We start from the raw sequence: 27,049 nt of genomic DNA, 5'->3' as shown, positions 1-27,049 counted from the left end.
AAAGGTCTCTTTACAATAATCACACAGAAGATTAAAGGGCTAAGCCTAACTTTACTTATAGGTTGAAAAATGATACTGAACTTAAAAAACTGCCCAGACTATCAACCTAGTACAGTTTAGGTGCAAAACCCTTGAGACAAATTTGTCACCCTGGACAGTAAGATACAAGGATGCGACTCTCCTGTCTGAAGAACACTGACAACAGTTCTGATCCAAATAATCTTTACTGTAATGTGACACCACTGCAAAGAGAAGCTGTCTGAGAAATGAAGTGGTTTCTAAAGCAGAAAAGCCTCTTTTGGGAACAATAAGGGGTCTCAATGCTGACTGGGTAAGAGAAAGATCGGAGAAAAGTAGGAATCAGCATAAAGATGATTAAACTTGCTTCTGTTCAAGGAAACTACATGGACAATACTCAGCACTGTGAATAGAAGGGATCAAGGCAGAGCTCTCGACGTAGAACACATTATGAATCTAACTGGAAATTATTTCAGTACTTAAAATTCTACAGCAAACATTTTTGTTTAAAAGACAACCGATTTATCCTGATAAATAACTCTGTGTTGACCTAATTGCAAAGGAAGACACCTTAAGAATATAAACTGAAATAAATAAACAAAGCAAAATTACAGAGTCATAAAATAGCTGAGGTTGGAAGGCACCTCTGGAGATTGTCTAGTCCAACTATTAGTTCAAAGAAGGATCAGCTATATCAGGTTGCTTTAGACTGTGTTTAATCAATTTTCATGCAACTTTAAGAATGGAGACTCCACAGCAACACTGAGCAATCTGTTCCAGTATTTGATAAAACACATAGTAAATTAAATATATATTTAAATGGAATTCCTTTATTTCAAGTTGTATTCATTGTCTCTTGCACTTTCAGTGGATATCACTTAGTTTGGCTCTGCATCTTTATTCCCTTGCTTGAGGTATTTCTACATGCTAATAAGGTTCCCCCTGAGCACCTGTTTCTCCAAGCTGAGCAGTCCCTGCTCTGTCCTTGCAGGTCAGATGCTCCAGTTCCTTAATCATCTCTGCTGCCTTTCGCTGGACTTGCTCCAGTATTTCTATCTCCCCCCATACTGGGGAGCCCAGAACTTAACCCAGCACTCTAGGTATTCCTCACCAGGATAAAGTGTCAAGAACAGGGTAAGGCTCACCTCTCTCAACGTACCGGTGATGTTTTTCCAAATACAGCCCTGGAGATTGTTTGGCCTTCTTTGCCGCAAGCGCGCGATGCTGACTCACGATCAGCTTTTTGTTTGCCAGGACCTGAGGTGCTTCTCTGCCAAGCTGCTTCCCAGCTAGTCAGTCTCCATTCTTGCACCAAAGTTCTGGTGCCTGGGATTATTTCTCCCTAAGCACATGACTTCACATTTTCTTTTCTCAATTTGATGAGGCTTTTATCGGCCAATTTTTCCAGCCTCTGGAGGCCCTCTGAATGGCAAACTTGTCTGTCAACCACTCCTCCTAGTTTTCTATCATCCCTGAACCTGCTGAGGGTGCACTCAATCATCCAAGGTCAAAGACTACAGCATCCAACATTTCTAAGCAGAATTCCCTAGTTTCCCATCCACACCCTATATGTGCCCACCCCTTTTTTGCTTTCAAGATCTAATGATCAAATGCGTTCAGACTGCTAGGGCCATGGGCATTTCACATTTCTAAGCAAGCACTAAGTACCTTCAGCATGAATAATCAAACATAACTAAAAACACAATTGGAAAAAATGCAGAACTGAAGAGGTGGCAAGAGGGAAAAGAGAGTAGACCTTGCAGTGTATGAGACTTTAATTTTCACTAAAAACAATTTTCATTGATTTTTAGGATTACATTAAGTTCTTCAAAATCCTTTCCTGGAGATACAGTAGATGAAACTGGGAGATACTCCATACTTCCTTATAAAGAATGCCAAATAAAGCATTTGAAAAAAAAAAAATATTGCTAACTTGCAATTCAACATGCCAAGCTGAATCTGCCTTTTAGTTTTCTTACACAAATCATTACCTCGTGTATCAGCAAAACTTACTTGTACTGCACAGTTTCTCATAATTCTCATTTAAACACCCAACACCCTTAGATATAACCAAATAGCAACAAAGCTGACTTAGTTTAAAATGCAAGCCTCAGGATTTTCCAAATCCAGATAATATAGTGGGATAATAATGAAGAGTGATATAAGCTATGTAAGATACTAAATGCTAAAAAAAAGATACTAAATGCTGAAAGTTTTAAAATGTACATATACGCAAATGCAAGCCTATTTGTTTAACAAAGTTTTGAACCAGTAGACAAAATTATCCCCATCCTTAATCAGTCTAGCTTTATTAAAAGACTGTTTTTACTAAGAATATTCTTTTACTCTGATTTTTGAAAGTGATTCTGGACAACAAATATATATATATATATATATACATATATATTTGGACAGCAGTATAATGATGCAATTCAGTAATCAAGAGAGGTTGCATACAGAATTTTATTCAAAGAATTACATAATGACCGAGATAGAAAGGGATCTCCAGGCCCATCTGACCTGCTCAAACAAGCCCACCTAGAGCAAGCTGCCCATGATCATGTTTAGGCAGCTTCTGAAGGCTTCCAAGGAGGGAAACTACAACCTCTCTCATGGCCTTCCAGGTACAGCCTCATCAGCACTGGGTTCATCTCCTTCTACCTGCTTCTTATTTTACCCAATGCAGCCAAGAATACTGTTAGCTTTCTTGGCAGCAAGTACACATTGCTGACTCATGTTCAACTCTGTGTCTACCAGAATCCCTAGGTCCTTTTCTGCTTTCCAGTTGGGTGACCTCCATCAAGTGTTAATTCCTGGAGTTTTTCCCCTCCCCATGTGTTGGACTTTGTGCTTCTTGTTGAACTTCATGAGATTCTTGTCAGCCTGTTTCTCCAGAGTGAGGAGGTCCCTCTGGATGGCAGCATGACCCACTGGTTTATCCACCACTCCCTTCAGTTCTATGTCATCTGCAAACTTGTTAAGTGCGCACTCTTTCCCGCAATTCAGATAATTAATGAAGATATTAACCAGAACTAGACCCAATATTAACCCATGGGATATTCTGCCTGTTACTGGCCCCCAACTAGACCCTGTGCCACTAATCACCACACACACTGGGCTCAGCTGTTCAGTCAGTTTTTCATTCACCTTATCGTCTGCCTGTCAAGCCCATACATCAAGAGCTTCTCCACAAGGACCTTATGGGGTACACTGTGAAAGGACTTATAGAAGTCCAGGAATACAATATTCACTGCTGTCTCCTCATCAACTGGGCTGGTCATTTCATTGTAGAAGCATTGTAGAACACTAACAAAGTTCACTCAGAATGGATGATGCAAATCCTCCCACTTTCAGTTTAGCCATCTTTCTTGCAGCATGCTAAAAAAAAAAAATCATTCATTTCTTCCCTCGCTATTCAACTAATTTTTAAGTATCCTTGAGACATGAATACATCAAACCTTATTTATTTAAGGCATCCATAAGGAATAACAATGGAATAACCATGTAACCACTGCAGACTGGGGGTTAAGTGGACAGAAAACAGCTTTGCATAATATGATCCAGAGGTACCTTTCCGTGGAAAAGCAGATGAGTCAGCAATCTGCAAATCTGGCAAAGGTGGACAATTGCATGCTGGGCTGTATTAGCAATAGTAGCCAGAGGCAAAGGGAAGCAAATCTTTGCCTGTATTTGGCACTTGAGAGACTGTTACTGGAATACTGTCCTTTTTAGACTTTTCCAGAGCAAGAAAGTGTGGACTGCCTCCAAGATGGTCAGGTGAACTACAGAACTACATACACGGAAAGGCTGAGAGCTGCAAGCATCTGTTCAAACCGAGAAAGACAATAAGTGGCAAAATGCTCATTGCTGTCTGCAGCTGCCTAACAGGAGGCTACAGAGAATGTGGAGCCAGACTTCTCAGAAGTACACAGCGACATGACTACCATCAATAGACAAAGGCAAAAAGCTAGACCCACAATCACTCTGAGGTCCAACCTAACACCAATTATTCCCTGAGTCTATATACAAAGAAGGGATAGAAAGTTATGTATCTCTAGAATACTACTACTTCTGAAAAAAAAAATCAAAAATCTCATAAACTTAACTTACAAATGTATCTGAACCTACTGCTTTCCTAAACAGGCTAAAGAAGGAATTCAACATGATTATGGAATCCTTGTGATGACCAAGGAAAAGATTAAATCTCAAATATGCTTGGTAAAGATCCAACATCATTATATACTTTGTAGAAAAAATGCAAAAAAAACCCATAAGTACATTTTACAGTTTTTTGAACTTAGACTGCTTTGAAAACAAAAACATGAGCTCCAGAATTAAACAAGAAGAAACTAGACTACTGGGCCCTTCCAAACACTAATGTGTTTAGTTCAAAGAAGAAAAGGCTCCTGGGAGATCTCATAATGGCCATTCCAGCATCTAAAAGGGGGCCTATGGGAAATATAAGGAGAGATTCTTTATCAGGAAGCGTAGTAATATGACAAGGAGGTAAATGGTTTTAAACTAAAAGAGGGTAGGTTTAGATTAGATATAAGGAAGAAACTTTTCACTGTGATAGTAGTGAGGCACTGGAACAGGTTGCCCAGAGAAGCTGTGAATGGCCCATCCCTGGAGGTGCATAAGGCCAGGTTGGATGGGGCCCTGGGCAGCATGACCTAGTGGAAGGTGTTCCCGTCCATGGCAGGGAGTTGGAACTTGAGGAGCTTTAAAGACCCTTCCAACTAAAACCATTCTATGCTTCTATGACTATCCCACTGAAGCTTCCACTTAGAAGTAAAATGACTACATTGTTTTTTGGTCTTGGTAAGAGTACAGGTATACTAGTATTTCTGCTATAATCATAGTGAAGAACCTAGACTTTATATTCCTATAAAATATCTCATTCATGAAAGAGCAGCTATTCTAAGGGCAAGGGTCATGGGGAAATACATTCAATGGCTCCTTGCACAGTAACCTGTGCTTTGAAAGGATACGGTAATTGGATATAAATAAAGGCCCAGTAATACACCGGCCATCTACTTTTTGACTTTAGCACTACAATGTGTACCCAAGTATATCTCAAAATGAAAAAGTATTTTTGTAACATGCCTGCATAGCAATCATTAAGAAAAAATGAATCTCACTTAAAGTTTCATTCATTTAGAATGGTTCAGTCTCCTTCTGATATTGATCACTATCCCCAGTGCAAGAAAAAAGGGAAGCAAGGAATGCAGCTATGTAAATCAGTTTTCCCAGTATACCAATATAGATACACACTTTCAAAGTATTAATCCTACTCTGTTGCTTATTGGAATCTCAATGCTAGTTCCCAAATATAGCAAGATATAACAAGAAAATATTATTTTCCAAACAATAATACAAGTTAATTTGATTCTCAAGTACATACCTGAATTGCTGAATTCATGAAACATGTATTCCCCAAGTTGCTCAGGCCACACAGGCCTGGCTGTTCATTATGTCTTCCTGGCTCCGAATAATCATAATTCTTATAAGCAGTATATGATGGGAGACAATAATTTGAATTTTTCACACTGTAAAAAAAACACAAAAAAACATGTTTCACAATGTAAACATGTGCTCTCCAGTACTTCCATACATACAAGTACTTTATAAGCATAAATGATTAAAAATTTTAAAGCAAATTCTGTGAAAAAGATTAAAATCATTATTTAACTTTGGTAATAACATTAAATTCAGTTTAAAAGTCAACTCTGCAAACAACCAGAATCTAACATGCTGCAATGAGTACAATTATTACATCCCTACCCCTTTCTGACTGGAGCAGCTTCACAGCTTACTCTTTTCTTCACTGCTCCATCAAATTTAACACACTCAGACTTTAGACACCACCAGCAGCAATCAATCATTTATGCCCTCTTGCATCCTGCTACTGCAACAGTGAGGGCAGTGGGAATGGGAACGCAGAGTTACAGGTGAGAGCTGAGATTTCCAAGGCCACTGTGGCATAGCTGCCTCACTGCATCACACATTCTATTTATAGCTTCCCTGCTAGGACAGCACAATCCAGCATGCAAATGCAGGAAAGCCTTGAGAGGTAAAAGAATGCGCAAAATGCCTTGTAACAACTTCATTATCCATCGCTATGATGCATCTATTTGGTGGAACTGGAGAGGACTGAAATAGGTGAATTGGTAAGATTTAAAGCAATTTGTTTCCGGATGAACTCATGCAAAAGATAAAATATAAAAGAGCAGCCAAAACAGTGAAGAAAGCATAACAGAGAACACAGGAAAGCAGAAGAATCTTGTAAGGTGATGCTCTGCAATACACATATATATTTTCTGAAGGCCAACCAAACAGAATGCTTAAAATCTTTAATTCAGGCACTGACCATTATTAAACCTGCATGATAGCTATGGCTAAACTTCAAGGGGATTTCTACAGCTGCTGAGCATTATTCGCATTAGAAGATATTTGAACAAAAATGTGAAAGTCAAATATAATGTGAAAGTCAAAGACAAATATGCAGTGCAAATAATCAAATCTGGTAAATCGTTGAGGTTTATGATTTTAAAAGCCTGAGGATGCAACAGTACCCAACCCTTTAAGAGTGTAACACTTTATATTCGACTGAATTTCAACTGTCTCCACAGCACACAAGTACTCACTTTTCACAGATAAGAGTTGTTTGCTTTTAATAACAAGATTTATTGAAAAACAGAAGAGATTTTCTGCATATTTTGATGGCCTCAGATATCTGAGCTCCACTGTCCCTCATAGCAACTGCTGCCAAACTTCTACATCTGCTCATTTTAATTTAGTAGGTGACTTTCCTAACCATGTGTCCATACTTCCCCTTCCCATACTTACACATTTTCCTGCTCTCTGACTTGCCCCCAAACAGGCTAAATGGCACTGTGCTAATGGACCATATTCCAAGTAAAAATCCCTGTAAAGCTCACTCTGCCTGTTCAGTTTAAGATAAGTTTCTATCCTTCATTCTAGTTTACAGAAGGTATTTTCCAACCTCCAGAGGCTCCATCCCCTTCAAGTATGTTTCTGCGATCAACTCTTCCCCATCATTAGACCCGAGTTCATCCAGGGAAAGTTACCTTCTATCTCCCTTTGCAACTGCAGCCCACCTACTGTCATCAGCCTCAACTCCCTTAAGCTGGCAGCCTCAGTACCCCCAGCACAATCTGGTCCTTGCTGCAAAAGGAACGTGCTTCTCACGGGTTGCACACGTACAGGGTACACTGTAAGCAGCTACTTTTATCCTTGCTTGCTTCCTATTGCTTTCCTCATGTGATTTGAAAAGTACACTTTTCACGTGGTTAATAGAAGAGAGATCTCTTTGGGAAGTTCAGGGGTAATAAACAGATTGAACAGCAAAGGGGTTTTCATTCTCCCTTTTTCTTTTCCACTGAAAATAGATCTTCAGCAGTGATTTGCTATGAGAGGTAATAACTACTGGTATGTATTTCTTTCGTAAAAGGGGAAGTCACTTCTATTTCATTTTCTGTACTGGTCCACAGAAGGACATCTTAGAGATTCAGAGAACGCAGTTACCACCTGTTCCACATGGAACAAATATTCCCATTTCTTCAACTAGCAAAATAACTATACTACCTCATTTATTAATTAGATTGACAACCATAATGGCCATCGATGGACAATAGAGGATACTCGAAACCCAGTAAATCCTTTTGGGTTAAACATCACATTTACGCAGAAGCTTTCAGTGATATTTCATCAAAATGCATCAGGAAAAATATAGTGCATACTATGTGCAGGGGACTTCTTAGCTTTATCAGTCTGCAACCTTCGCTTTTTCTAGAAGAAAAAAATTTTGTTTGAACTATACTGTGCCTCTTCATTCCTTTAAAATTGGTCAAAAAAATACAAGGTTAACGGCAGTCATTAGTAAAGGGAACAGAGTACAGTTACAGGACTAAAAGTACTGGCTTCAAAAAAAGAGTAGATTTAGATTAGACATTAGGAAGAAATTCTTTACTACGAGAATTGTGAAGCATTGGATCTGGTTGCTCAGAGAAGCTGTGACTACTCCATTCTGGATGCACGTGTTCACAGCCAAGCTGGATGGAGCAATCTGGTCCAGGGGAGGGAGGGTCCCTGCCCGTGGCAGTGATCTTTAGAGTCCCTTCCAACCCAAATCATTCTGTGATTCTACCATTAAATTTTTTTTCTTTTCTTTCTTCTTCTTTAAAAATTTTATGCTATACTTACATTAGACATTCCTATATCATTTTAAGGAAACAATCTTTTTCAGGTTAAAAATGCTGTTAGAATTTTATGATCACACTGTAACAATTGGAGTAAGAGGCTTGCAAACTACTACCATTCATAACTACTGCTACACATAACCTTTCATTTGCTTTCTGTCTCACAAATCAGCTTAGTCAGCTAAAATTATCTTCAAAACAAATGCTGGTACTTCCTTAAAGTCACAGCATCTCACGTCCATATGGAGGTGCCAATGGGTCCTGGAGAGCCACAGATGTGTAATTACAGTACTGTACTGAAGATAATATGCAACGTGGGATACAGTAAGGTAGAAACGTGAAAATAAATTTCATCCTAAACTGACGTAAGTAGTTAGTTAAAAAAAAAGCAATAAAAGACAGCATAAATTAATGGAAAAGTTCTTTCTTAGAGGAGATATTTAGTAGAAAAGTGGAAACTAAAAGGAAACTGATCTCTACCCAGAATTATGAAATACAATCAAATGTATTTACTTCCTAAAGCCAAAAATTCTTAATGCAACAGCACATACTTTGAAATACATGCTATACTAATGGTATGACTTCTCTATTATTAACCTAGTTAGCCTTGAATGTGTATTCTGACAAAAAGTGCTACTACAGATTTTACTGTATTATTATATATTCTCTCACATTGTAAATTTGTGATTTTTTAGAATATTTTTAAAAATCCATAATTGGATTATTGCATTATAAGGAAAATTATGCTTCTGCACTGAGCATCTGCATTATATAACTTCCGTATCTATTGTCCTTTAGGTTACAAGAGAAAAAAGGCTGGTGTTTCATAACACTGTACAGAACATATACCTACTTTTTGATTTAGAAATCTTTAAGTTATATTTAAGGCACTTCAAATGATCGATTCCTTAGCAAATCTGAATTTTAAATCACTTCCTTCTAAACAAGTATTTCTGTTGAAAATCCTCAAATTTAAAAAACAAAAACGACAAAAACCAGCCAAAAATTTTATCTTATGTTCCAAAAGCTTCCATTTTGGCTTCAGAAGAAACCATAAATTACTACAGCATCATTAGAGAGATGCTAGTATTAAAGATAGAAAGGAAAAAAAAACCTTGCTGACTACTTAAAATAGGTGCTCACTAGGAAACAGTGTCTGCTCAGTTTTGCTTTTGGCATTACCACTATCTTTTGCATAAGCAACGGGGGAAGGAGAGATTAGTTCTCAGCTAGAGGCTCAGCTCTAGACAAGTAATTTTTCATACAACAATAGATAAAAAATGCTTATTTACTGCACATTCACACACAGAGTACAATAGACTGCAGTTAAACACATGGATTTCAACTGTTTAACAGTGAGAGTTGGGGCTACTCACAATTGGTAGAAGCACAAGTGACACTTCACCCCTTACGAAAAATCACTTCTGATAAATGCAGTATTTAACTGGAAGATATTGTATAAGATATTTAATATTTATATCACCTTTTTAATATTTAACATCTTCACGTTTGATCACAAAATGCATGTTTGGAAAAATATTTTAAACTTGAGTGAATTGTAAGAATAAGGCTCTTAAATTTTCCCCCAGCTTGCACTAGAGATGGGTGCTTTATGGCTTCCAGTATTTCACAGGTGCTCAATCTAGTACTCTGTTAAAGTCAAATAATTCCACATTCTTCTACATTCACCAGCTTTTACAGCTGCGTCGCATATCAAAAGACAACACACAAAGTTGGTCACTGGAATACAGCAGCTCTTCTTCTCTAGTCTTACTTCAATCTTTACAAAACCTCTAAGTTGCCATATAAGGATAAAGCCCTTAAAAGTGAGAAGCCTCTTTTGCTAAGCCTCTGCTCATAGTAACGCTCAAGCACATCAACCAAACCAATCTCTCTCATATCACCTACCACTAAGACAGATGCTATGTTGCTAATAGTTAATCAGTGGCTATAATCACTATGATGACAATCATCACAGCTAAAACAACTCAGCTGCTGTGGTCTTAAACCTAGGTGTACTATCATATATACCACTTATAATACCTTAACATCAATGAATCTATCAGGAGAAGTAGGTTATACCTTTTTTGTTGCCCATGTAAAATCAGACATGATCTTAATGTATTTAGAGTTTATCATACCAAAAATAAAGTCCCTATATATTTTCTTACAGTGCCCAATGTTGTTTTTAGCATATGAATACTAGGAGTTGCCAACCATCTTGAACTGCGTTTTGTTTTCTGCTATCAAGTTTGACAACACCTATACTACAAAATAGCCATCGTTAACAATTCATTATCAAAATACTGACAAATCAAAATCCTTAAGATAGGTAACATGGAAATTTGTTTATGTCACACTGGGGTGATTCAATCAAAATTTTTAAGATATATTGCTTACTTTCTGTTGTTCATGTTGTTATAATTATTTGATAGAGATGGAGAGATCTTTGGTAAAGTTGAAAAATTGGATGCACCTGGGGACCTTTAAAAATACGAAAATGGTAAATTAGATAAAAATTCTGAGATATTAAAAACCTTGAAAGAAAGCTAACAAAAGAACAATGCACATAAACAAGCATGGAAAGTAAATACTTCTTAAAAAAGGGCAAAGCACTAAAAATACCCAAGACATGCAAGCTCTCAGAATGCTTCACAATAGTTTCATATCATGTTGAAGGAATACTGAGTGCCATTAAAAATAAGAAACAAGCAAACAAAACAAAAAACCCCACAGATCACTGCTCTAAAAAAGCTGCTTTCAGTTTACAGTAAGACAACAGGTATTGCAACGTTCTATAACCTAGAATGCAAATCTAACATGAAAATTGTACGGTTTTTTTTTTTCCGTTAACCACAAATGGATGTTGAGACGTGGTATAAGAACGATTAAGACACATTACATCCAATATTAGTTTAATAGCAGCATGAAACCATTTCAATACGATTGTCTTATTAAAATCGTTAGAAGAATTCCAGGGTATTATGCAGAATAGTAAGCAAATTTTAAAACCTCTTTAGCTGGAAGTAATAGCATTATCATTCATCCCCATTGCTTAAGCCTATTCTTAAACAAAGAATAATGAATATTTCACTCATAAAGACCCCCTTAATGTAATGTATACAATATATGGAAATCTTGCTGTGTTTCCTTTTTTTTTTTTTTTCCTTTCTTTTCTACATCTTACAGAAAACCAGGTGAAATGCTTCTGTGGTTTTTTGTGGGCTCGATGCAATCCAGCTTTAGAAAAAGCACCAGCTGTCCTTGTGAAGCTTCGAAATATATCTCACAATATTAAGACAAGACATTTTATATGCTCATGATATTTGAAGCACATTACCAGCACCAAACTGCAAAGAGAGACATTTTTACTTAGGGAATCTTTCCTACTCTATTTTGACATTAATTTAAAACTTCTGATCAATAAATCTTTTCCAAAAGAGAAGATGTTTTCCCATGTTAAGAAAAATTTTACTGTAGATTTCCTTTACCAATCTAAATCTTCTTTGACCATTATCACTGATAAAGATATTTTGTTCCTTAGAGAACAATCAGGAGTTTTACTCCTTGCTCTGATGTGCTGCTGCCTGTATGACAAAATAACTGCTTAAAACTAAGTGTTTGCTATCAAACAGCAAGCAATAATGATACGTAAAACAGTGAGAGATTGATACAACTCTGAGGTGTGCAGCCTTTCTATCTGCTTACATTACCAAATCCTGTGTACAAAGATTAACACCATTCACTCGTAACTCCTTCAGAGCTTCTAGTTCTACATTTCAATACTTGTGGCAAAGCTTTGGTAACCACATTGGCAGAAATTCTCCCATTATTAAAAAGGAAATGAAAAAAAAAAAAGATAACAGAAGACTCTGAATGGACAGTGCTAATACTGTAAACATATATACTATGCATACTAATAATCCAGGGCTAATGCTGAAATAATTCAAGGCTAATACTGAAAGAAATGTTCTTTAACATTGTACAAAAACAACTACCAAAAGTATCTTGCAATAAAACAACTGCAACATCTTGTTCTTTTTTTTTAACCTAGCATCACCTTGTTGCTGAAGAAAAGCAGCTTTTCAGCAGTTCATCTCATTAAGCAGAAAAATAAATGAGAAGTATGACTAACGTTCAACATCCGTATCTCAAAACTTTGTTGACATCTACTTAATAGTGGTACAGCTGACTACTGAACTCAGAATTGTACAAGAACGTTCTTTTATCCATACTGAGGAACAACTGAATCCAGACTTTATTCTTTCCAATGGACAAGCTACCAGAAATATTTTGAGTAGTAAAAACAAAGGGCAATTTTGCTCCGGATTTTTGTTCAATATACACAGAAGACTAAACAAAAAATTCTGGTCAAAACTATGAAGTATTCCGCTCTCAATGGCAGAGAAAGGGTTATGTTCAAATCCTAGCATATTTGCTTATTGCTTCTATCAGCGAAATGAAGCAACTTCCCTGAAAAGCCAGAAGCTTTTTTTTTTTTTGCCAGTGCCTGCTTATCAGTTACAAAGCCATCTTAACTCTCATTGTCAATATGAACCATGACTTTAGTCCACTACCTTTCTCCAAACATACTTTCAAGAAGCATTTTGCAAATGTCTTATTCTGTTAATTCAAATTTATAAGCACGTCTTCGCAGACATTCCTTAGCTCCTTGAAAACCCATAATCAAGCAATAAAAGACTATTAAACAACAACAAAAAGAGAAAATATTCTAGGAGCAGTGATCTCATTTACAAGTTATTCTGAGCTGACATGGCGACTAGAGAAACCAAAACATAAGACTAAAACTCAAGAACTGGAATTAAGATTGAATATAGTACTCAATGATCCCTGTAGATTCCTAGTAACTTCAGATATTCTATGACACAGAACAAATAGCTCTCTTATTTCTCCATTCTCAACACAGACTGAGCACCAGGGTAATAAATTATAACGTAAAAAGATTCATAAATTATAAGTGATATAAAATATTATAGGCTAGAATGCAGATACTAACCATATCCTTGTCAGCAGGATGCACAAATGTAGCTACACACACTTGAACAAGGGACATGCAAATACCTACCTAACACCTACCTGGTATTAAATCTGGCAAGCGATATGAAGGGCAATAAGAAAGATTCTAAAAGCATACAGACAGCAAAATATGACAAGAGGAAGCATGGCCCACTGCTAAATAAAACAGAGACCCTAGTGACAAAGGGCACAGGAAATGTTAAGGTCCTTAAATGTCTTATTGTTTACCAACTCTTAGGAGTTGCAGGTCTCTGAGACCAAAATCCGGAGCAAGTAAGAATTATCTCAGTGAAGGATAATCAGGTTCAGAAACATCTAAACACATAGAAGATGCATAGGATGGGGCCTGACAAGATGCCTCAACTGCTGAAAGCACTGGCTGATATTACTGTAATGCTACTCAGTTATCTTTGAGAGATCATAGCCACTGGTAGAGTCCTAAAGGTGGGAAAATATGGCAATCATATCTTCAAGACGGCAAGACAGAAAATACAGTAAACTACAGGCTGCTCAGCCTTATCTTAATACCTCAGAATATGATAAAGCAACTGATCCTGGAAACCACTTTCAGACATATGAAGGACAAGAAGGTGACTAGTAGGAGTCAGCATGGCCTTATGAAATGGAGGTGATAATTAAACCACCCTGATACCCCTCTACAATGAGATTATTAGCTTGTTGATGGGAGGGAAGTGATGGATGCATCTGCTTCAGTAAGGCTTAAAACGCTTTTGACAGACCAGGCAGGCAGGCATGAAGCTGTTCAGAAGGACCTCCATAGGCTGGAAAAATAGGGAGATGGGAGCCTCATTAAGTAGATAAAAGGAAATGCAATGTCATGCACCTGGGCAGGAATAGCCCTCGGGACCAGTACACACCAGGATAAAAATGGAGGCTGACAAACTGGGAAGCAGCTTTGTAAAGATGGTCAACAGCCTCCAGGGCTGTATTCAGAAAAACAGTGCCAGCATGCTGAGGGAGGTGAGCCCAGCCTTCTCCTTGGCACTTTATCCTGATGAGGCACACTTAGATAGCAGGGTTTGGTTCTGGGCTCTGCAGTATAGCAGGGACATGAAAATAGCAGAGCAAGTCCAGTGAATGGCTACAGAGATGGTTAAGGAAATGGTGCATCTGACCTGCGAGGACAGAGCGGGGACTGTTCAGTCTAGAAAACAGAACACTCCAGAGGGTCCACACCAAGGTGTATAAATACACAACGGGAAGAAATGAAGAATACTGTGTAAGTTAGTGGATCACAGTGAAAGGACAAGAGGCAATGGGTATATTCTGAAATAGAGGAAATTTCACCTAAGACAATAACAGAAAATTAAAAAAAGGGATAAATAACTGATTTTTTTCTTTTTTTTTTTTCTTTTTAATAGTGAGGGTAATCAAACACTGGAATTGGCAGTCAGAGAAGCTGTGGCTGAGTGAAGATTTTTCAGTCATATAATATCCCGAGTTGGAAGGGACATACAAGGATCACTCAGTCAGAATCCAGGCTCCACAAAGGACCACCCAAAAATCAAAGCATATTATAAGAATGTTGTCTGAACAGTTCTTGAAATCTGGCATGGTTGGTGTCTTTATCACTTCCCTGTGAAGCCTGTTCCAGAATCCAACCACCCTTCTCCATAAACAACCTATTCTAATATCCAACCTAACCCTCCCCTGATGCAGCTCCATTCTGTTCCCTGGGGTCCTGTTATCACTGGTCCCCATGAGCAAAGCTCAGTGCTGACCCTCTGCACACCTCACGAGGAGCTGTAGGCTGCCACAAGGCCTCCCCTCAGCCTCCTCTGCTCTGGGCTGAACAAACCCAGGGACCTCAGCCTTCTCTTCTGTCTTGCCATCTAGACCCTTCACCATCTTTGTAGCCCTCCTTTGGGTACAAATAGCTTTATCTCTGTCTCATACTGTGGTACACAAAACTGCACACAGTTTTTTTTTTAAGAATTACAGATCTTCGCTTCCTAAAAAACTTACAATACACAAACAATAAAATATTTCAAAAAGGATAGCTATGTACCTTCTACTTCCTTTTGTAAAATATATACAGAGATCCAAGTCAGAAACAAACAAAAAAAACAATCAAGTTTTGAGAGATTCTTCAAGATAAAAAGGTATGCAAATTCAAAATAGAAAAGATTTTTTTGTGGAAAAAACAGCATGTGACAAATGTTGTAAGAAAACATTTTTAATTACAAAGAAAAAATCATGTGTCTAGTCTCAAATTTTTCTACTGGAAAAAAATCAATGTACTCTTTTACATAAAATTGTTAAGGCTAACAGCAGGCAATCTGTAAATCACAGAAAGTTGGTAACTATTTGAGGACTTACTCCACAGCAATATCAAAAAGAGCAGTCCAGAATTAACTCTGCTACTTTTATTACACACAGATGTATGTGATAGTTTAGTTGAAATATTTTTGGCCATGTAAGAAGCATTTTTGAAGAAACTAAAGGACTTCATTTTATTTTTAAGTTCTCTAAGAAAACAGTGAACAATACCTTCCTAAAATTAGAAGAAAATAAGATTCTAGTTAATGGTATCTTTTCATCTCACTTGCTTTTATATAAATTTGCGCATAAACAGGAAGCAACTTCTAAACAGAAAACTAATAGAGAAAGCTTGTCCTCATCATTTGTTCAATACCTCATAGAACTTTGTAACGTTAAGTTCCTTCCTTCTCCTTCTCTCAAGTTTTGGGATCACAGATTGTAATATTTTAACTGTTGCAGAGTATTTCCCAGAACATAAATAATTTGATTTTTTGTAAAGTTTGCTTCAGTTATGTGAACTACAGCCTTAGATTTTTGTTTCCTTATTTTAAAACATACTCTTCATGACAGTAAACCATACAAATAATTCCTCCCACCTGTGGGATAATCTGAAGAATGATACAGATTTGCAAAGTTAATATGACACAATTTTCTGCGGAACTGTCCATTAATGCTGAGTAATAGCTATTTTGGGAACAGGGGACAGTAAAGACATTTGAGGAGAAGTAACTCTTAGCTCCCCAGAAACAGTCCCACAGAAGCCAAGCTTCCTGAGCAACAAAACTCCCAGTAGCTGATATAAACAGTTGATATAAATAGAACCTCTCAGAGGGCCAAAATCTAGCTATTCCCATGACAGAAGACTGACTCTTTATACCATATTCACATACTTCCAGGCATAAAAAAAATACTGAAGTCAGTGTTAAAATGAGACAGTAGCAGATATCAGTAGAATTCAGAAGATTTGCTTATTTAATGTGCAGGAGATGTTGCAATTGCTTCCTAAACTATGTAAACTCAGAAGTTAGAAGAAGAGTATACAACATAAATGTAAACACTGACAAGTTTGAACATAGGGCTGAAATTCTCAACTACACAACGGACCTAAAAACTGAATTTCCTCCAAGTTTCCTTAAAAGAAAAAACAACGGTTTTGGTATGCTTATAATAAAGATTTTCATTTTTACCAATTCATTACAGTTACGAGCAAAATGGCATTATTTTCCAAGGTGATCTCCTCTATACTGAACTGATGTCATAATTTCGCCACTTTCAAAGTAAATTTGTTCTTCTCTCGCTGCAGAAAAGATGATCACACCTTTAACATGTTTCTTATTAAAAAAACCTCTGCCTTCATTTATCACCTGTAAGTGGTAAAAAAGATGACAAATGAAGCAATCAAATTAAAGATTGCTGTTATGCTTCCGCTACCAAGAAAGAGGCTGGGAAAATATGCAGAACATCTAAGTATCTGGGCAGACAGGAACCTCATCAAGTTGTTAAAAGGAAATGCAAAGTCATTCACCTGGGCAGGAATAGCCCTAGGAACCGGTACACACTGGGATAAAAATGAAAGCTGACAACTTGGAAAGCAGCTTGGCAAAGATGGTCAACAGGCTCCAGGGCTGCATTTTGCAGAACAATGCCAGTACGCTGAGGGAGGTGAGCCTTACCCCCTTCTCCTTGGCACTTCATTCTCATAAGAAATACATAGAGTGCAGGGTTCAGTTCTGTGCTACCCAATACAGGACGGCACGAAAATACTGGATCAAGTCCAGTGAAGGGCAACAAAGATGATTAAGGAACTGGAGCATCTGACCTGCGAGGACAGAGCAGGGACTGTTCAGTCTGGAGAGGCTTATGCAGATGGAACTGCTCCAGGGTGATCTTGGCAATGAGTATAAATACCTAGTGGTATAGTGCTATAGAAACATCAGTGGCGTCCAGTGAAAAGACAGGACAAAAACTAAAGCGCAGGCAATTCCATATTTTTTTTTTTATTTTTCATTGTGTGGGTCTCTAAATAATGAAACAGGTTCCCCAAGGAGGCTGCGGAATGTGGCATTTCTCAAGTAGCTTACTTTAGGTGACCCTTATTTGAATAGGTAGTTTGGATTAGACAACCTCCAAACTTGCCTTCCAATCTCAACTATTATGTGATTCTATGAAAAGCTTAGCTGACGTTCTGAAATAATCCTGGCCTTTTCAAGCATTAGAAATCTCTCATACTTTCTAGTACTCTATATTTTGATCTTTTAAAATATGGCATTTTATCCTGCAGCCTCAGAACATATTTACAGTTTTTACTCTTCTAAAAAAGGCACTGCAAACAACTACTCTCAGCTGCCAGTGCAATCTGTGTGAACAATGACAGTACAGTAGGAAGGTGTATGGGGATACACTGGTAGCAATGACATACTAATACTCGTGGTGTATCTCACATAGGAGAATCAGAAGAAGTGTAATATATTTTTTATTCCTCTTATGATTTATTAGATTTTTCACAAGGTTTTATATAGCTGTAAAAATTCGGCCCCGTTACTACTTGTTTATAGCTTTTATGTGAATCTACAAATTCAAAAGGTTTGCAAAATTTAGAATACGAAATTTCAATCAATGTTTCTGATAGCTGCCAAATGGTAAAAGCATCACTTCATATTGAAACTATTTATCCTCATTTTCTGAATATCTTATAAACCTTCTCCGGCACCAGAACTTTCTATTGCCATTTTACTTGTCCCCAGATCAAACATTCTTCAGGTGATATACTTCAATTTATATGAAATTTCTCGGTGTTTTCTGTGGAATAAAAACATGGCAGGATGGTAGGGATGTCTTCCTACCAAGGCTTTCAAAAAACAAAACAAAACAAAAGCCATGACGTTTTGTCGACAGGATGCTTTTTAAAGTCAGATATTACACTTCCATGTATTTGGCATACCATTCTTTCTGCTGCTTCATAATTTCAATTCTCTTTTTGTCATAACATCTTGCTAAGTAAGATTAAACTCTTCACATTAAGCTTAAATTGAACAGCTCAGACTTCATTAAGCAACTTAATATAACCTGTTGCTCCTAATAAAAATGTTTGAGATGAAATGTCAAAAAGATTAAAAATCTGTATCTTTCAAATGATAAGCAACTATACCACAAATACATCTTAAGCAACACTAAATCTCATTGCATTAATTCAAAATAACAAAAGAAATAAGAGGAACTTAGAACATTTAAATGAAAGATAAGCTCAAGAATCTACCGAAAGGGAGAAAAAGCAGTTAACAAAATATGTAAGGCTGATATGTAGGTTTACTAGTAGCTCCAACTGTTCCCCAAAACCCTTATGTATGCTGGAGGATATCATTTAGATTCTAGAAACACTACTGAAAAATGTATCCAACTAAAAAAATACCAAAACACCATGCCCAAGTCTTTTTTTGATACCTTTCTATTGTATATAGGTGCTACTCATAATGGCAGCAGGAAGAACAGAAAAATAACATCATATTCTGTAAACGGATGACAGCCCAACAAGAACAAAAGTGACATCCTGGCTACACAAGACAATTTAATAATGTTTATGTGTAAATATTATGCGCTCTGGAGATAAAAGGAAAAGCTATTCACAAAAACATTCAAATATACTGATGAAATTCATGTATCTGTATTTTCCTAACAAATACACTTGAAACACAAATCTAAAATAAACTAAGTTTCACAGTTTCCTACTGAAGATTTTCTTCTATTTTTGAACAGGACAAAGTGTATCACTGGCCAAAGTCATCAAAATTGTGCAGTGAACATGCAGGAAGTCACCATTTTTATATTACGTTCTACATTGTGAAGCACTTACAACAGATAAACTATTCTGCCTTTATTGAGATAAAATATAGAAATGACGATATTCAGAACAAAAAGAAAAAACTGTGTTTTAAAGGAAAATACTATGGGAAAATAGTTAAGCTATAGCAAACAATATGAAAAACTTGTGACTTACTTAGGAGTTGAAGAACCTCTTGGCCATGTTCCATCCTCATTCTTCTGTTCTATTACCAGTACCTACCAAAAAAACCCACAATAAGAATACCAAAGTAAAAGCAGTATTTTCTAGTGTTTTTAATGGATTTGCTTAAGTGGGATGGAGACAGAACAGACTGACATTTAAGTTACTGTTCTCCGAGGTTCAACCGATGGTCTTCTCAATTACAATGCACCCTTACTCATTCTCTATTCATTTTTCTGGCCACACCTTGATTTGTGCAACCTGTGAGTAAGGTGACAAGATCTTACCTCTCAAAGAGATCAGATGACTATCTCCCTAAATAGAGTAGTGCTGTTGAGGAATGGGTATTCCCGAACAAATGCTGCCTGAAACACAACCCAGGTAGGTGGGTAGGTAGGAAGTAATTAAAAAAAAAATTCCACCTTGATATCCTTAAAATCATAGCTTCCTGGTTTTGTCCTTTTTCTTTTTTTAAGAAACAAAAATATTCTAATCAATGTGCCTAATACTGATTTTCCAATGGAGAGTAGACTAACTAAATTCATTTAATTCAAGTTACAAATGGTACAAATGGGAGAACAGAACACTCAGTTCTAAACACAGGCAAGTGCCATCTGAGATGCCTTTGGGTATTTGAGATATCTGCCCTATGCTGGCAGATATGACACTGGACCCACAAAAAGCTCATGCCTTTCTGGATTGACAGCTGGGATAGCCTAGATCATCTGAAATGACAACTAGATTCTAATATTTGAACTGAAACTAACTCCTAGTTTCAAGTACAAATAATTTCATGTAACTGTACACTAATATTTCAGGATGCTAACTGCCATGTCATACTTTTGTGTGTCTACACGGACACATATGATAAAGTACATATTCGTGTATACACTTGTCCTCAGAATCTTACATAAATCATGATATCTCTTGAAGATGAAATCACATTTTCTGTCTGCATACGCTAAGAAAACCAGCTTTCTATCACAGTTCTCTGCCTGGAAAATAGTGATTTACTATTTTGAATCTTGAGTGCTGTAAAACATTCTGCCCATTCTTCCTTTCATTGGTTTTCAGAGACTACTAAATGAAAGGAAGATGCAGATGTATGAGTTAACTGGAATACTTAAAAGCTCATTTCAGAAATCAACTGCTAATTCAAAGCATTCACTCACTCACCAATCACACACATAGTTTAGTTTTATATGGTAAAAAGCAACTATTAGATTAGACAGACTAATATAATAACTTCCACTAAATTAGGAGGCTTGACAAGAAAAATATCAGCCTTGTATGTCAGCAAGTACAACTGACCCAAACACACATGATCTACTTGGGACATTTAGCAATTTCAGAAACCATGGTTAAACTGTTTTGAACAATATTCGATTTCCTTTAAGTACAGATATTACCAGCAGATCTTTTTATGGCTACATTAGATAATGCACACTTCACAGTTAATATTTCACTGGGATAGAGGCAATTTTCAAGATGTATCTTTAACACAGGTCCTTACAACAGGACCTGTGCATTGTGAAAATAAACTGTGTGAGGCTTTAACTGAAGTTAAAGAGCACAACAGTTCAAGCTGTTATTTTGGTGCACTGTTTACTTACCTTCCATGTCATAAAAGAAAACAGAGGCACAACATAAACACTGCTGTTAAGTAAGCTGAAGTCAAGTATTTTGAAGAAAAAGGAAATATTTTAATATATTCTTCCCTACAATTACTGCCAGCAAATTTTATTCATTCTTATTTGCAGCATAACAGTATGATCTACAGTTGTTGAAAAAAATCCAACTTGATTTGAAGAGTAATGAATCAATGTAACCTGAAAAGTTATTCCAATGATGAAATTGTTCAATCAGCTCACATTTAAATTTGTATAGCTTATTCCCAACTGTAATGTTAAAAAAAAAGCTATCTAGCAAAAAATCTTCCCACGAAGGCATTTATAAGTAAGGATGTACTCTCATGCAAAAGCAGTTTTTGAGCTCTTTTCTTCCTGAAATATTTTTATTTTTTCTTCTGAAATCCAGACACTGAAATTTGAGTCTTTTATTTTCATAGTCTTTCAGACAACTTTTTTTTTTTGTTGTTAAATAAAGCTGGATTTCATTACAGAAACATATCCCAATCTTTAGAATATTGCTTATTTCAGAGTTTGCCAAATTCAAGTCAGGTATGTTACATTTATTTATAATTCACTGGTGAACGCTCATTTAAAGATGAGCATAGAATCAGAAGTGACTTTTATTTTTGTTTGTTTAAAAAAAAGTTTCTATTAGGTCTTTTAAAAACATGGCAAATGTACTGGGTACAGATATAGCTTCATAAGCAAAAAATAAACATTAAAAAAGCAACAAAATAAATGGTATTACACAGTACCTGTCCCTGGTATAAACCAGCATCTTGTATGGTACTATCTGGTTTATTCAAAGGTTCAAAAGTATTACTCATGTATTTGTTCCACAATCTGGTCTCTTTTTCACCTGGAATATTGAAGATTTTTCTTATCTCTTTTTCAATTGTATCTGTTTTGAAAAGGAGAAAACAGAATTTTAGCACTTATCTAGACAAACGTTATAAGACTGAATAAAACATCAGAATCAAAAGCCTTTATATTCAAAACGTGGATCAAACTCTAGAAATGGTCATACAACTGTATCATGCTGTAGAAAAAAACAGAAAGTTGCTAGCTGGCATGCCCTATAATGGAAATAGTCAGGAGTGATTTCCTCCGGAATCTCCTAGCAAAGTAGTCCAAATACATAAGAGCATAGGAGATGACAGGAGCTACCCTAGGTACCTGTCTACTCATTTCCCAAAGCATGGTAACACAGGAGTGTGGGTGGACAGAGAATGATTAGAAGTGAAACCGGCAATAAAACTAGGGGCAGAAAGGGTAAGTCATTCTGTTCCTTTCTTAATTCCACTGTTTTTTTTAACCTCCTACTACCCATGTCCCAGGGCAATTAGTTCAACACATACACTCACAGAAATTAAACACTACTCTGTGCTGAAACACTACAATTCTCCTTGCCCTGTACTATAAGCAAAGCTTGAGTTGCTTTTTTTTTTTTTTTGGATCTTTCTTTCCATCTGAATCAGTTCTCAACCAATGATTCCAAATAACTACATTTGAATACGAGCATGAATCTAGTTGGCAGCCTTAAAAAAAAATCTAGATTTATCAAAGGCTTTCACAAAAAAAAAAAAGAATTTACAGAGGATGTTTTTTCATTAACTTATTAATAACCATGAAAATTAAATATTTGAGCATTTCAGCTTTTGTCTGTAGAAAGTACTAAATTAACATATCCAATTCCAATTTCATTTACAGAACTACTATGGAACAGGAATCATCAATCCTATCAGATGACTATACAATACATGCTATGACCAAGACTTTGGGCAGACTACGTTCCACTTTGCTACTGTGCTGCTTTTAGACTGTGAAACTGAGGGTGTTTTTTTTTGTTCTTTTTTTAATTTCTTAAGAGCATAAACCCTAATTCCAACTTTAAAATCCTAATCCCTGCTCCTCCAACCACTATCACTGAATTACTGACTTATAATCTAACATCAGTGTGCCTGTTCAAGTATAAATACGAACACAATACATTTAAACATGCACAGTCTGCAGCATATTGTGTATTCTGTCATTATTAGGTCTATCCTCTATAATTATTTCTTTTCTCTACCTTGAACTAACTTATCTTAGTTTCTACTTGTGCAGAAAAGCAAAGGAATTCCAGGAATAATACATATTTGAAGACTGGTTAGTGAATATTATATTATGCTTAGAGTTTTTCTTGTTCTCCAAAATCTCCTCTGTATATTTAAATTAAGGAAGGTCTTGTCCTGACCTCCTGAGGGTAACAAATACTTTAAGTAATGTTAATGGGTAGATACATTAAAACTTCTTGAATAGATCTAAGTACGGTATGTCCATTCAGCTAAGTGGAATTGAAACTGACTTAAGGGGCAGTAAGAGAAAAACTCCAGGAAACAGTTATTCTTTCGCTCAGAAAATGGCATCTACTTTTCCAGCTCTTTTTTCAACGTGTAAACTCTTTTGGATGTCCTGGCTACAATGGCACAGTTTGCTGTTCTGCATAAGAAGATTTAGCTTCAGAAAGAACATGTTTTTAAGGCTTCCAAGAGAATCTTGTCCACACCTCAGAAAAACAATTAAGGCCAGTGTCCAGAATGGAGTTGCCAGTGAGTCTGCTTCTTATTACCTTTCACGAGAACGTTCTCATAATTATCATTATTCCTACGCTAAGAATAAAAATGAATGTATATCCAAGTAACATTCATTCTGCATCTGATTAGAGAAAGAAAAAACAGAAATTTATATATAATCTATAATTCCAGTGATACAATTTAATTCAATATGGCTAAAAAATAGCTTGAATTTGGTATATCATATTTTGAATAACATTAAATTGGTTTATCTAAACTGCTTGTTTTGCTTAGTGAGTAAAGAGGTACACCTTGCCAAGTTAGAACAGATCCCAAGAAGGGCAATTAACATACAGCATTGAAGCCCTGTTTCAAGGACAGATTTCACAACCCCTAAATTACATTACATTACAAGCACCTGATTATCCATTTAACTTTAAGATTAAAATCTAAGAAGGGAAAATTATTCTGTTTTTATGGTATGCATTCTGCAAAATACTAAGTGTAAGTCACTACAAGGAAAATCTGAGAAGACCAGCCCTGCTGTCAAGCAATGAAAGGTAATGGTTGGACTTTATGTCCTTGGACTAAACCACAATTCTAATCGCACAAATACAACTCACTGTAAGAATCTTACCCCAGATACACATGTACAAATACACCAAAAACCTGGATTATGTGATCAGTATCATCTTTGTGTATGTTCTGTTATAATCAGGGACAAAAATGACACAATGTCTAAAGAACAGGCGAAATAACTATGAACAACTATGAGATCTGGATTCAATAGAGGATTCAGTTACTTTAGAGAATGCACTTGCCCTGCCAACTCACAGCCCAACGGTTACCTTCGTACATCAGCTTTAGGTATTAATTCATAAATCTAATTCATTCTTGTGCTCTGTAATGTACCCTTTTATGTATTAACTTAAAATTGAATGAAAAAAGACATCAATGGAAGGACATGAAAGAAACAATATTTCTTACACAACAAAAGCAATGAGAAAGCACTATGGCGTCTAATAAAGACAGAAGAAACACTGTCATACTGTCCACTTTCTGGAAAGTGCAAATCTATGGAAATAACAAAATAACACACATATTTAGATAATAAAATATATATATATTAATTTATTGATAATCCTAAATATTCTAAATTGCTCAGTTTCTAATTTCAATCCAATCCAAGACTAGTCCCATCCTTTGTAATCATTACACTGCTCATTTATCATTTCACATAGATTTATTCAGAACTCATTACTAAATACAATTTAAACAAGTAACAATCATACATTGTTGAGAATGTTGGTGCATACCTATTGTATCAGCTTTACTAAATCTTCGTGTGACAACATTGTTCATATTTCCATTTTCACAAAGCTTTAATTCTGTCAGATATACTTCTACTTTGCAGTGCTTTACAAACATACCCTGTTCAACAACCTGAAAAACAGATTGGCATCAAATATTAGTCCAAGTATGTTTATGCATACACAGTTCAAAACAGTTTTGAGACTTTTTCAAGAAACTGGGGTTCAAGCAAGACAGGACATTTAATAAACACTAAAAGCTAGGACTAAAATTTCTAAGTTTCTTAGAAATCCAATAAACGAAAAAGTAAAAATTTTCCTCACAAGATTATACCTTATCTGTGTTTATTAACACCATGACTTTCAAAGCTTTAAGTACAGTGTAAATCACAAACAGCCATACTTAATCCCAAGATAAGATGCTTAAACAGGTTAAAAGCACCAAAAGTTATTTAAAAAAAAATTCAATACACATTGGCACATTCAATGTATGCTGTCTCTTCAAAACCATAAAGGACTAGCTTTCACCATTAACAAATAGTTATCAAAAACACAATACATGCTACTAAATCTTAAATATCACATATGTGATTTTTAAACAGATCTTATATTTAAAGTAGATCCACAAATCTTTCAGCTATGCTCTCTGGTAATGAATACAATCATTTGATATTTCAGCTACTCATTACAGCTGTTTATTATACGTTCACTTTTGTAACTCCTACTACAAATTAGTAAAGTACAGGATTTTTTTTTTAAATAAAAATGTAGAAAAAGATAATCAGGGTCACCTCTTAAATGTTTTTCCCTTTGATCTTCCAAAGTGTAACTGCAGTACTTAGTCATGTAGACTGTTCCCAAAATAACCATCACCCTGATATATGATACATCTGACAAATATGGTTAAAAAAAAGCCATCAGCTACTTGCTAGGAGAGATCTGCTATCTACTGTACAAATATAACTTGTATGCACGTGCCATAGGAACAAAAAAAATGATTCAAGAATTCCATTGTAGTTCAGTAGTTTGGCTCAGTTATGACTTCCAGCCATGACATTTAAATAAAAATACATCTTTACTTCAGCAGCTTACTAGGATTTTCAGCTGCTGGAGTCACAACAAAATAGTTGTAGTAAACAAAACTGAGCAGTGTGAGTAAGACATTTGAGGGAAAAAAATGACAATGTAGTAGTTGTATTACCATATGCTATAACAAATTCATAAAGCTATTTGACTCAGAACAAGTACAACAGTATGTTAATTTAAATATCTAAGTATATCAATTATATATATATATAATTACATTTAAAAAATATATATATATATAGATTTACATTTGAAAAAACACCCTTCTTTGCCCTTCTCTTACTCCCCTCAAAAAGTTGCTGTAGCAAACAAGAGGAAAGAAAAGCATCACACCACTAGTATGCAAAAACAAAAACTACTGACACATTAATACAGAGAGGAGAAAGACTTGAATAAAATGGGAAAAGCACCGCAATGAAAAACTCATTCATCTGAACTGGAATATGTATCTCAGATGTCAAGTAATGCTCATATTGGCAGAAGATAATTAATCTATGCCAGTTTACCTGGCCACATGGCACACATTTTTCCAGTTGTCTCTTCCAAATACAAGCCAAACTACTTTTGTCACTTTCTCTCTCCTCCTATTACCCTTTAAAGGCCAAAAAAATTAGGGAACCTCTATCATGATGACACAAGAGTATTCATTTTACTGAAACACATTCTCAGGAACAACTGTAACAAGTTGATAATACATATCTTTAAAGAAGAAACATAAAAGATTTCAGCTTTCACAAGACTAGATAAAAATAGACATACCAGCCACGTCTCTGTAAAATAGAATGTCTCTTAATGTACCAAAAAGAATGTTAAAACAAACTTCCCTTGCTGACCAAATGGACCTTGAAGACATAAAATTCAATCTATAGCTTAATCTAGCTAAATTAAGTGGTCAGCATGTACTTAG

The 27,049-nt window shown here is 36.0% G+C and overlaps 1 protein-coding gene across 4 annotated transcripts in view; it reads right to left on the bottom strand.

The window, feature by feature from the left end:
• Nucleotides 1-27,049, bottom strand: part of USP15 (ubiquitin specific peptidase 15) — a 63,843-nt gene that overhangs the window by 15,562 nt on the left and 21,232 nt on the right. The window contains exons 1-6 of one of the 4 annotated variants that reach the window (XM_025142738.3): nt 25,848-25,892; nt 25,063-25,189; nt 21,947-22,092; nt 19,555-19,616; nt 10,641-10,724; nt 5,423-5,567 (exon numbers count right to left, since the gene is read on the bottom strand). In XM_025142738.3, coding sequence (XP_024998506.1) covers nt 5,423-5,567; nt 10,641-10,724; nt 19,555-19,616; nt 21,947-22,092; nt 25,063-25,174 — 549 coding nt within the window. In that variant the 5' untranslated portion in view covers nt 25,175-25,189; nt 25,848-25,892. Of the gene's footprint in view, nt 1-5,422; nt 5,568-9,616; nt 10,337-10,640; nt 10,725-19,554; nt 19,617-21,946; nt 22,093-25,062; nt 25,190-25,847; nt 25,893-27,049 lie in introns of those variants that run through there. The other 3 variants (NM_204840.4, NM_212537.3, XM_046905499.1) reach the window with 3 other exon arrangements.

The sequence above is a fragment of the Gallus gallus genome, chromosome 1, assembly GCF_016699485.2.
Source record: "Gallus gallus isolate bGalGal1 chromosome 1, bGalGal1.mat.broiler.GRCg7b, whole genome shotgun sequence".
In the NCBI taxonomy this organism is placed as follows: Eukaryota; Metazoa; Chordata; class Aves; order Galliformes; family Phasianidae; genus Gallus; species Gallus gallus.
The sequence above is the reverse complement of the archived record's forward strand: the minus strand, read 5'-3'. Positions and strand labels throughout refer to the sequence as shown.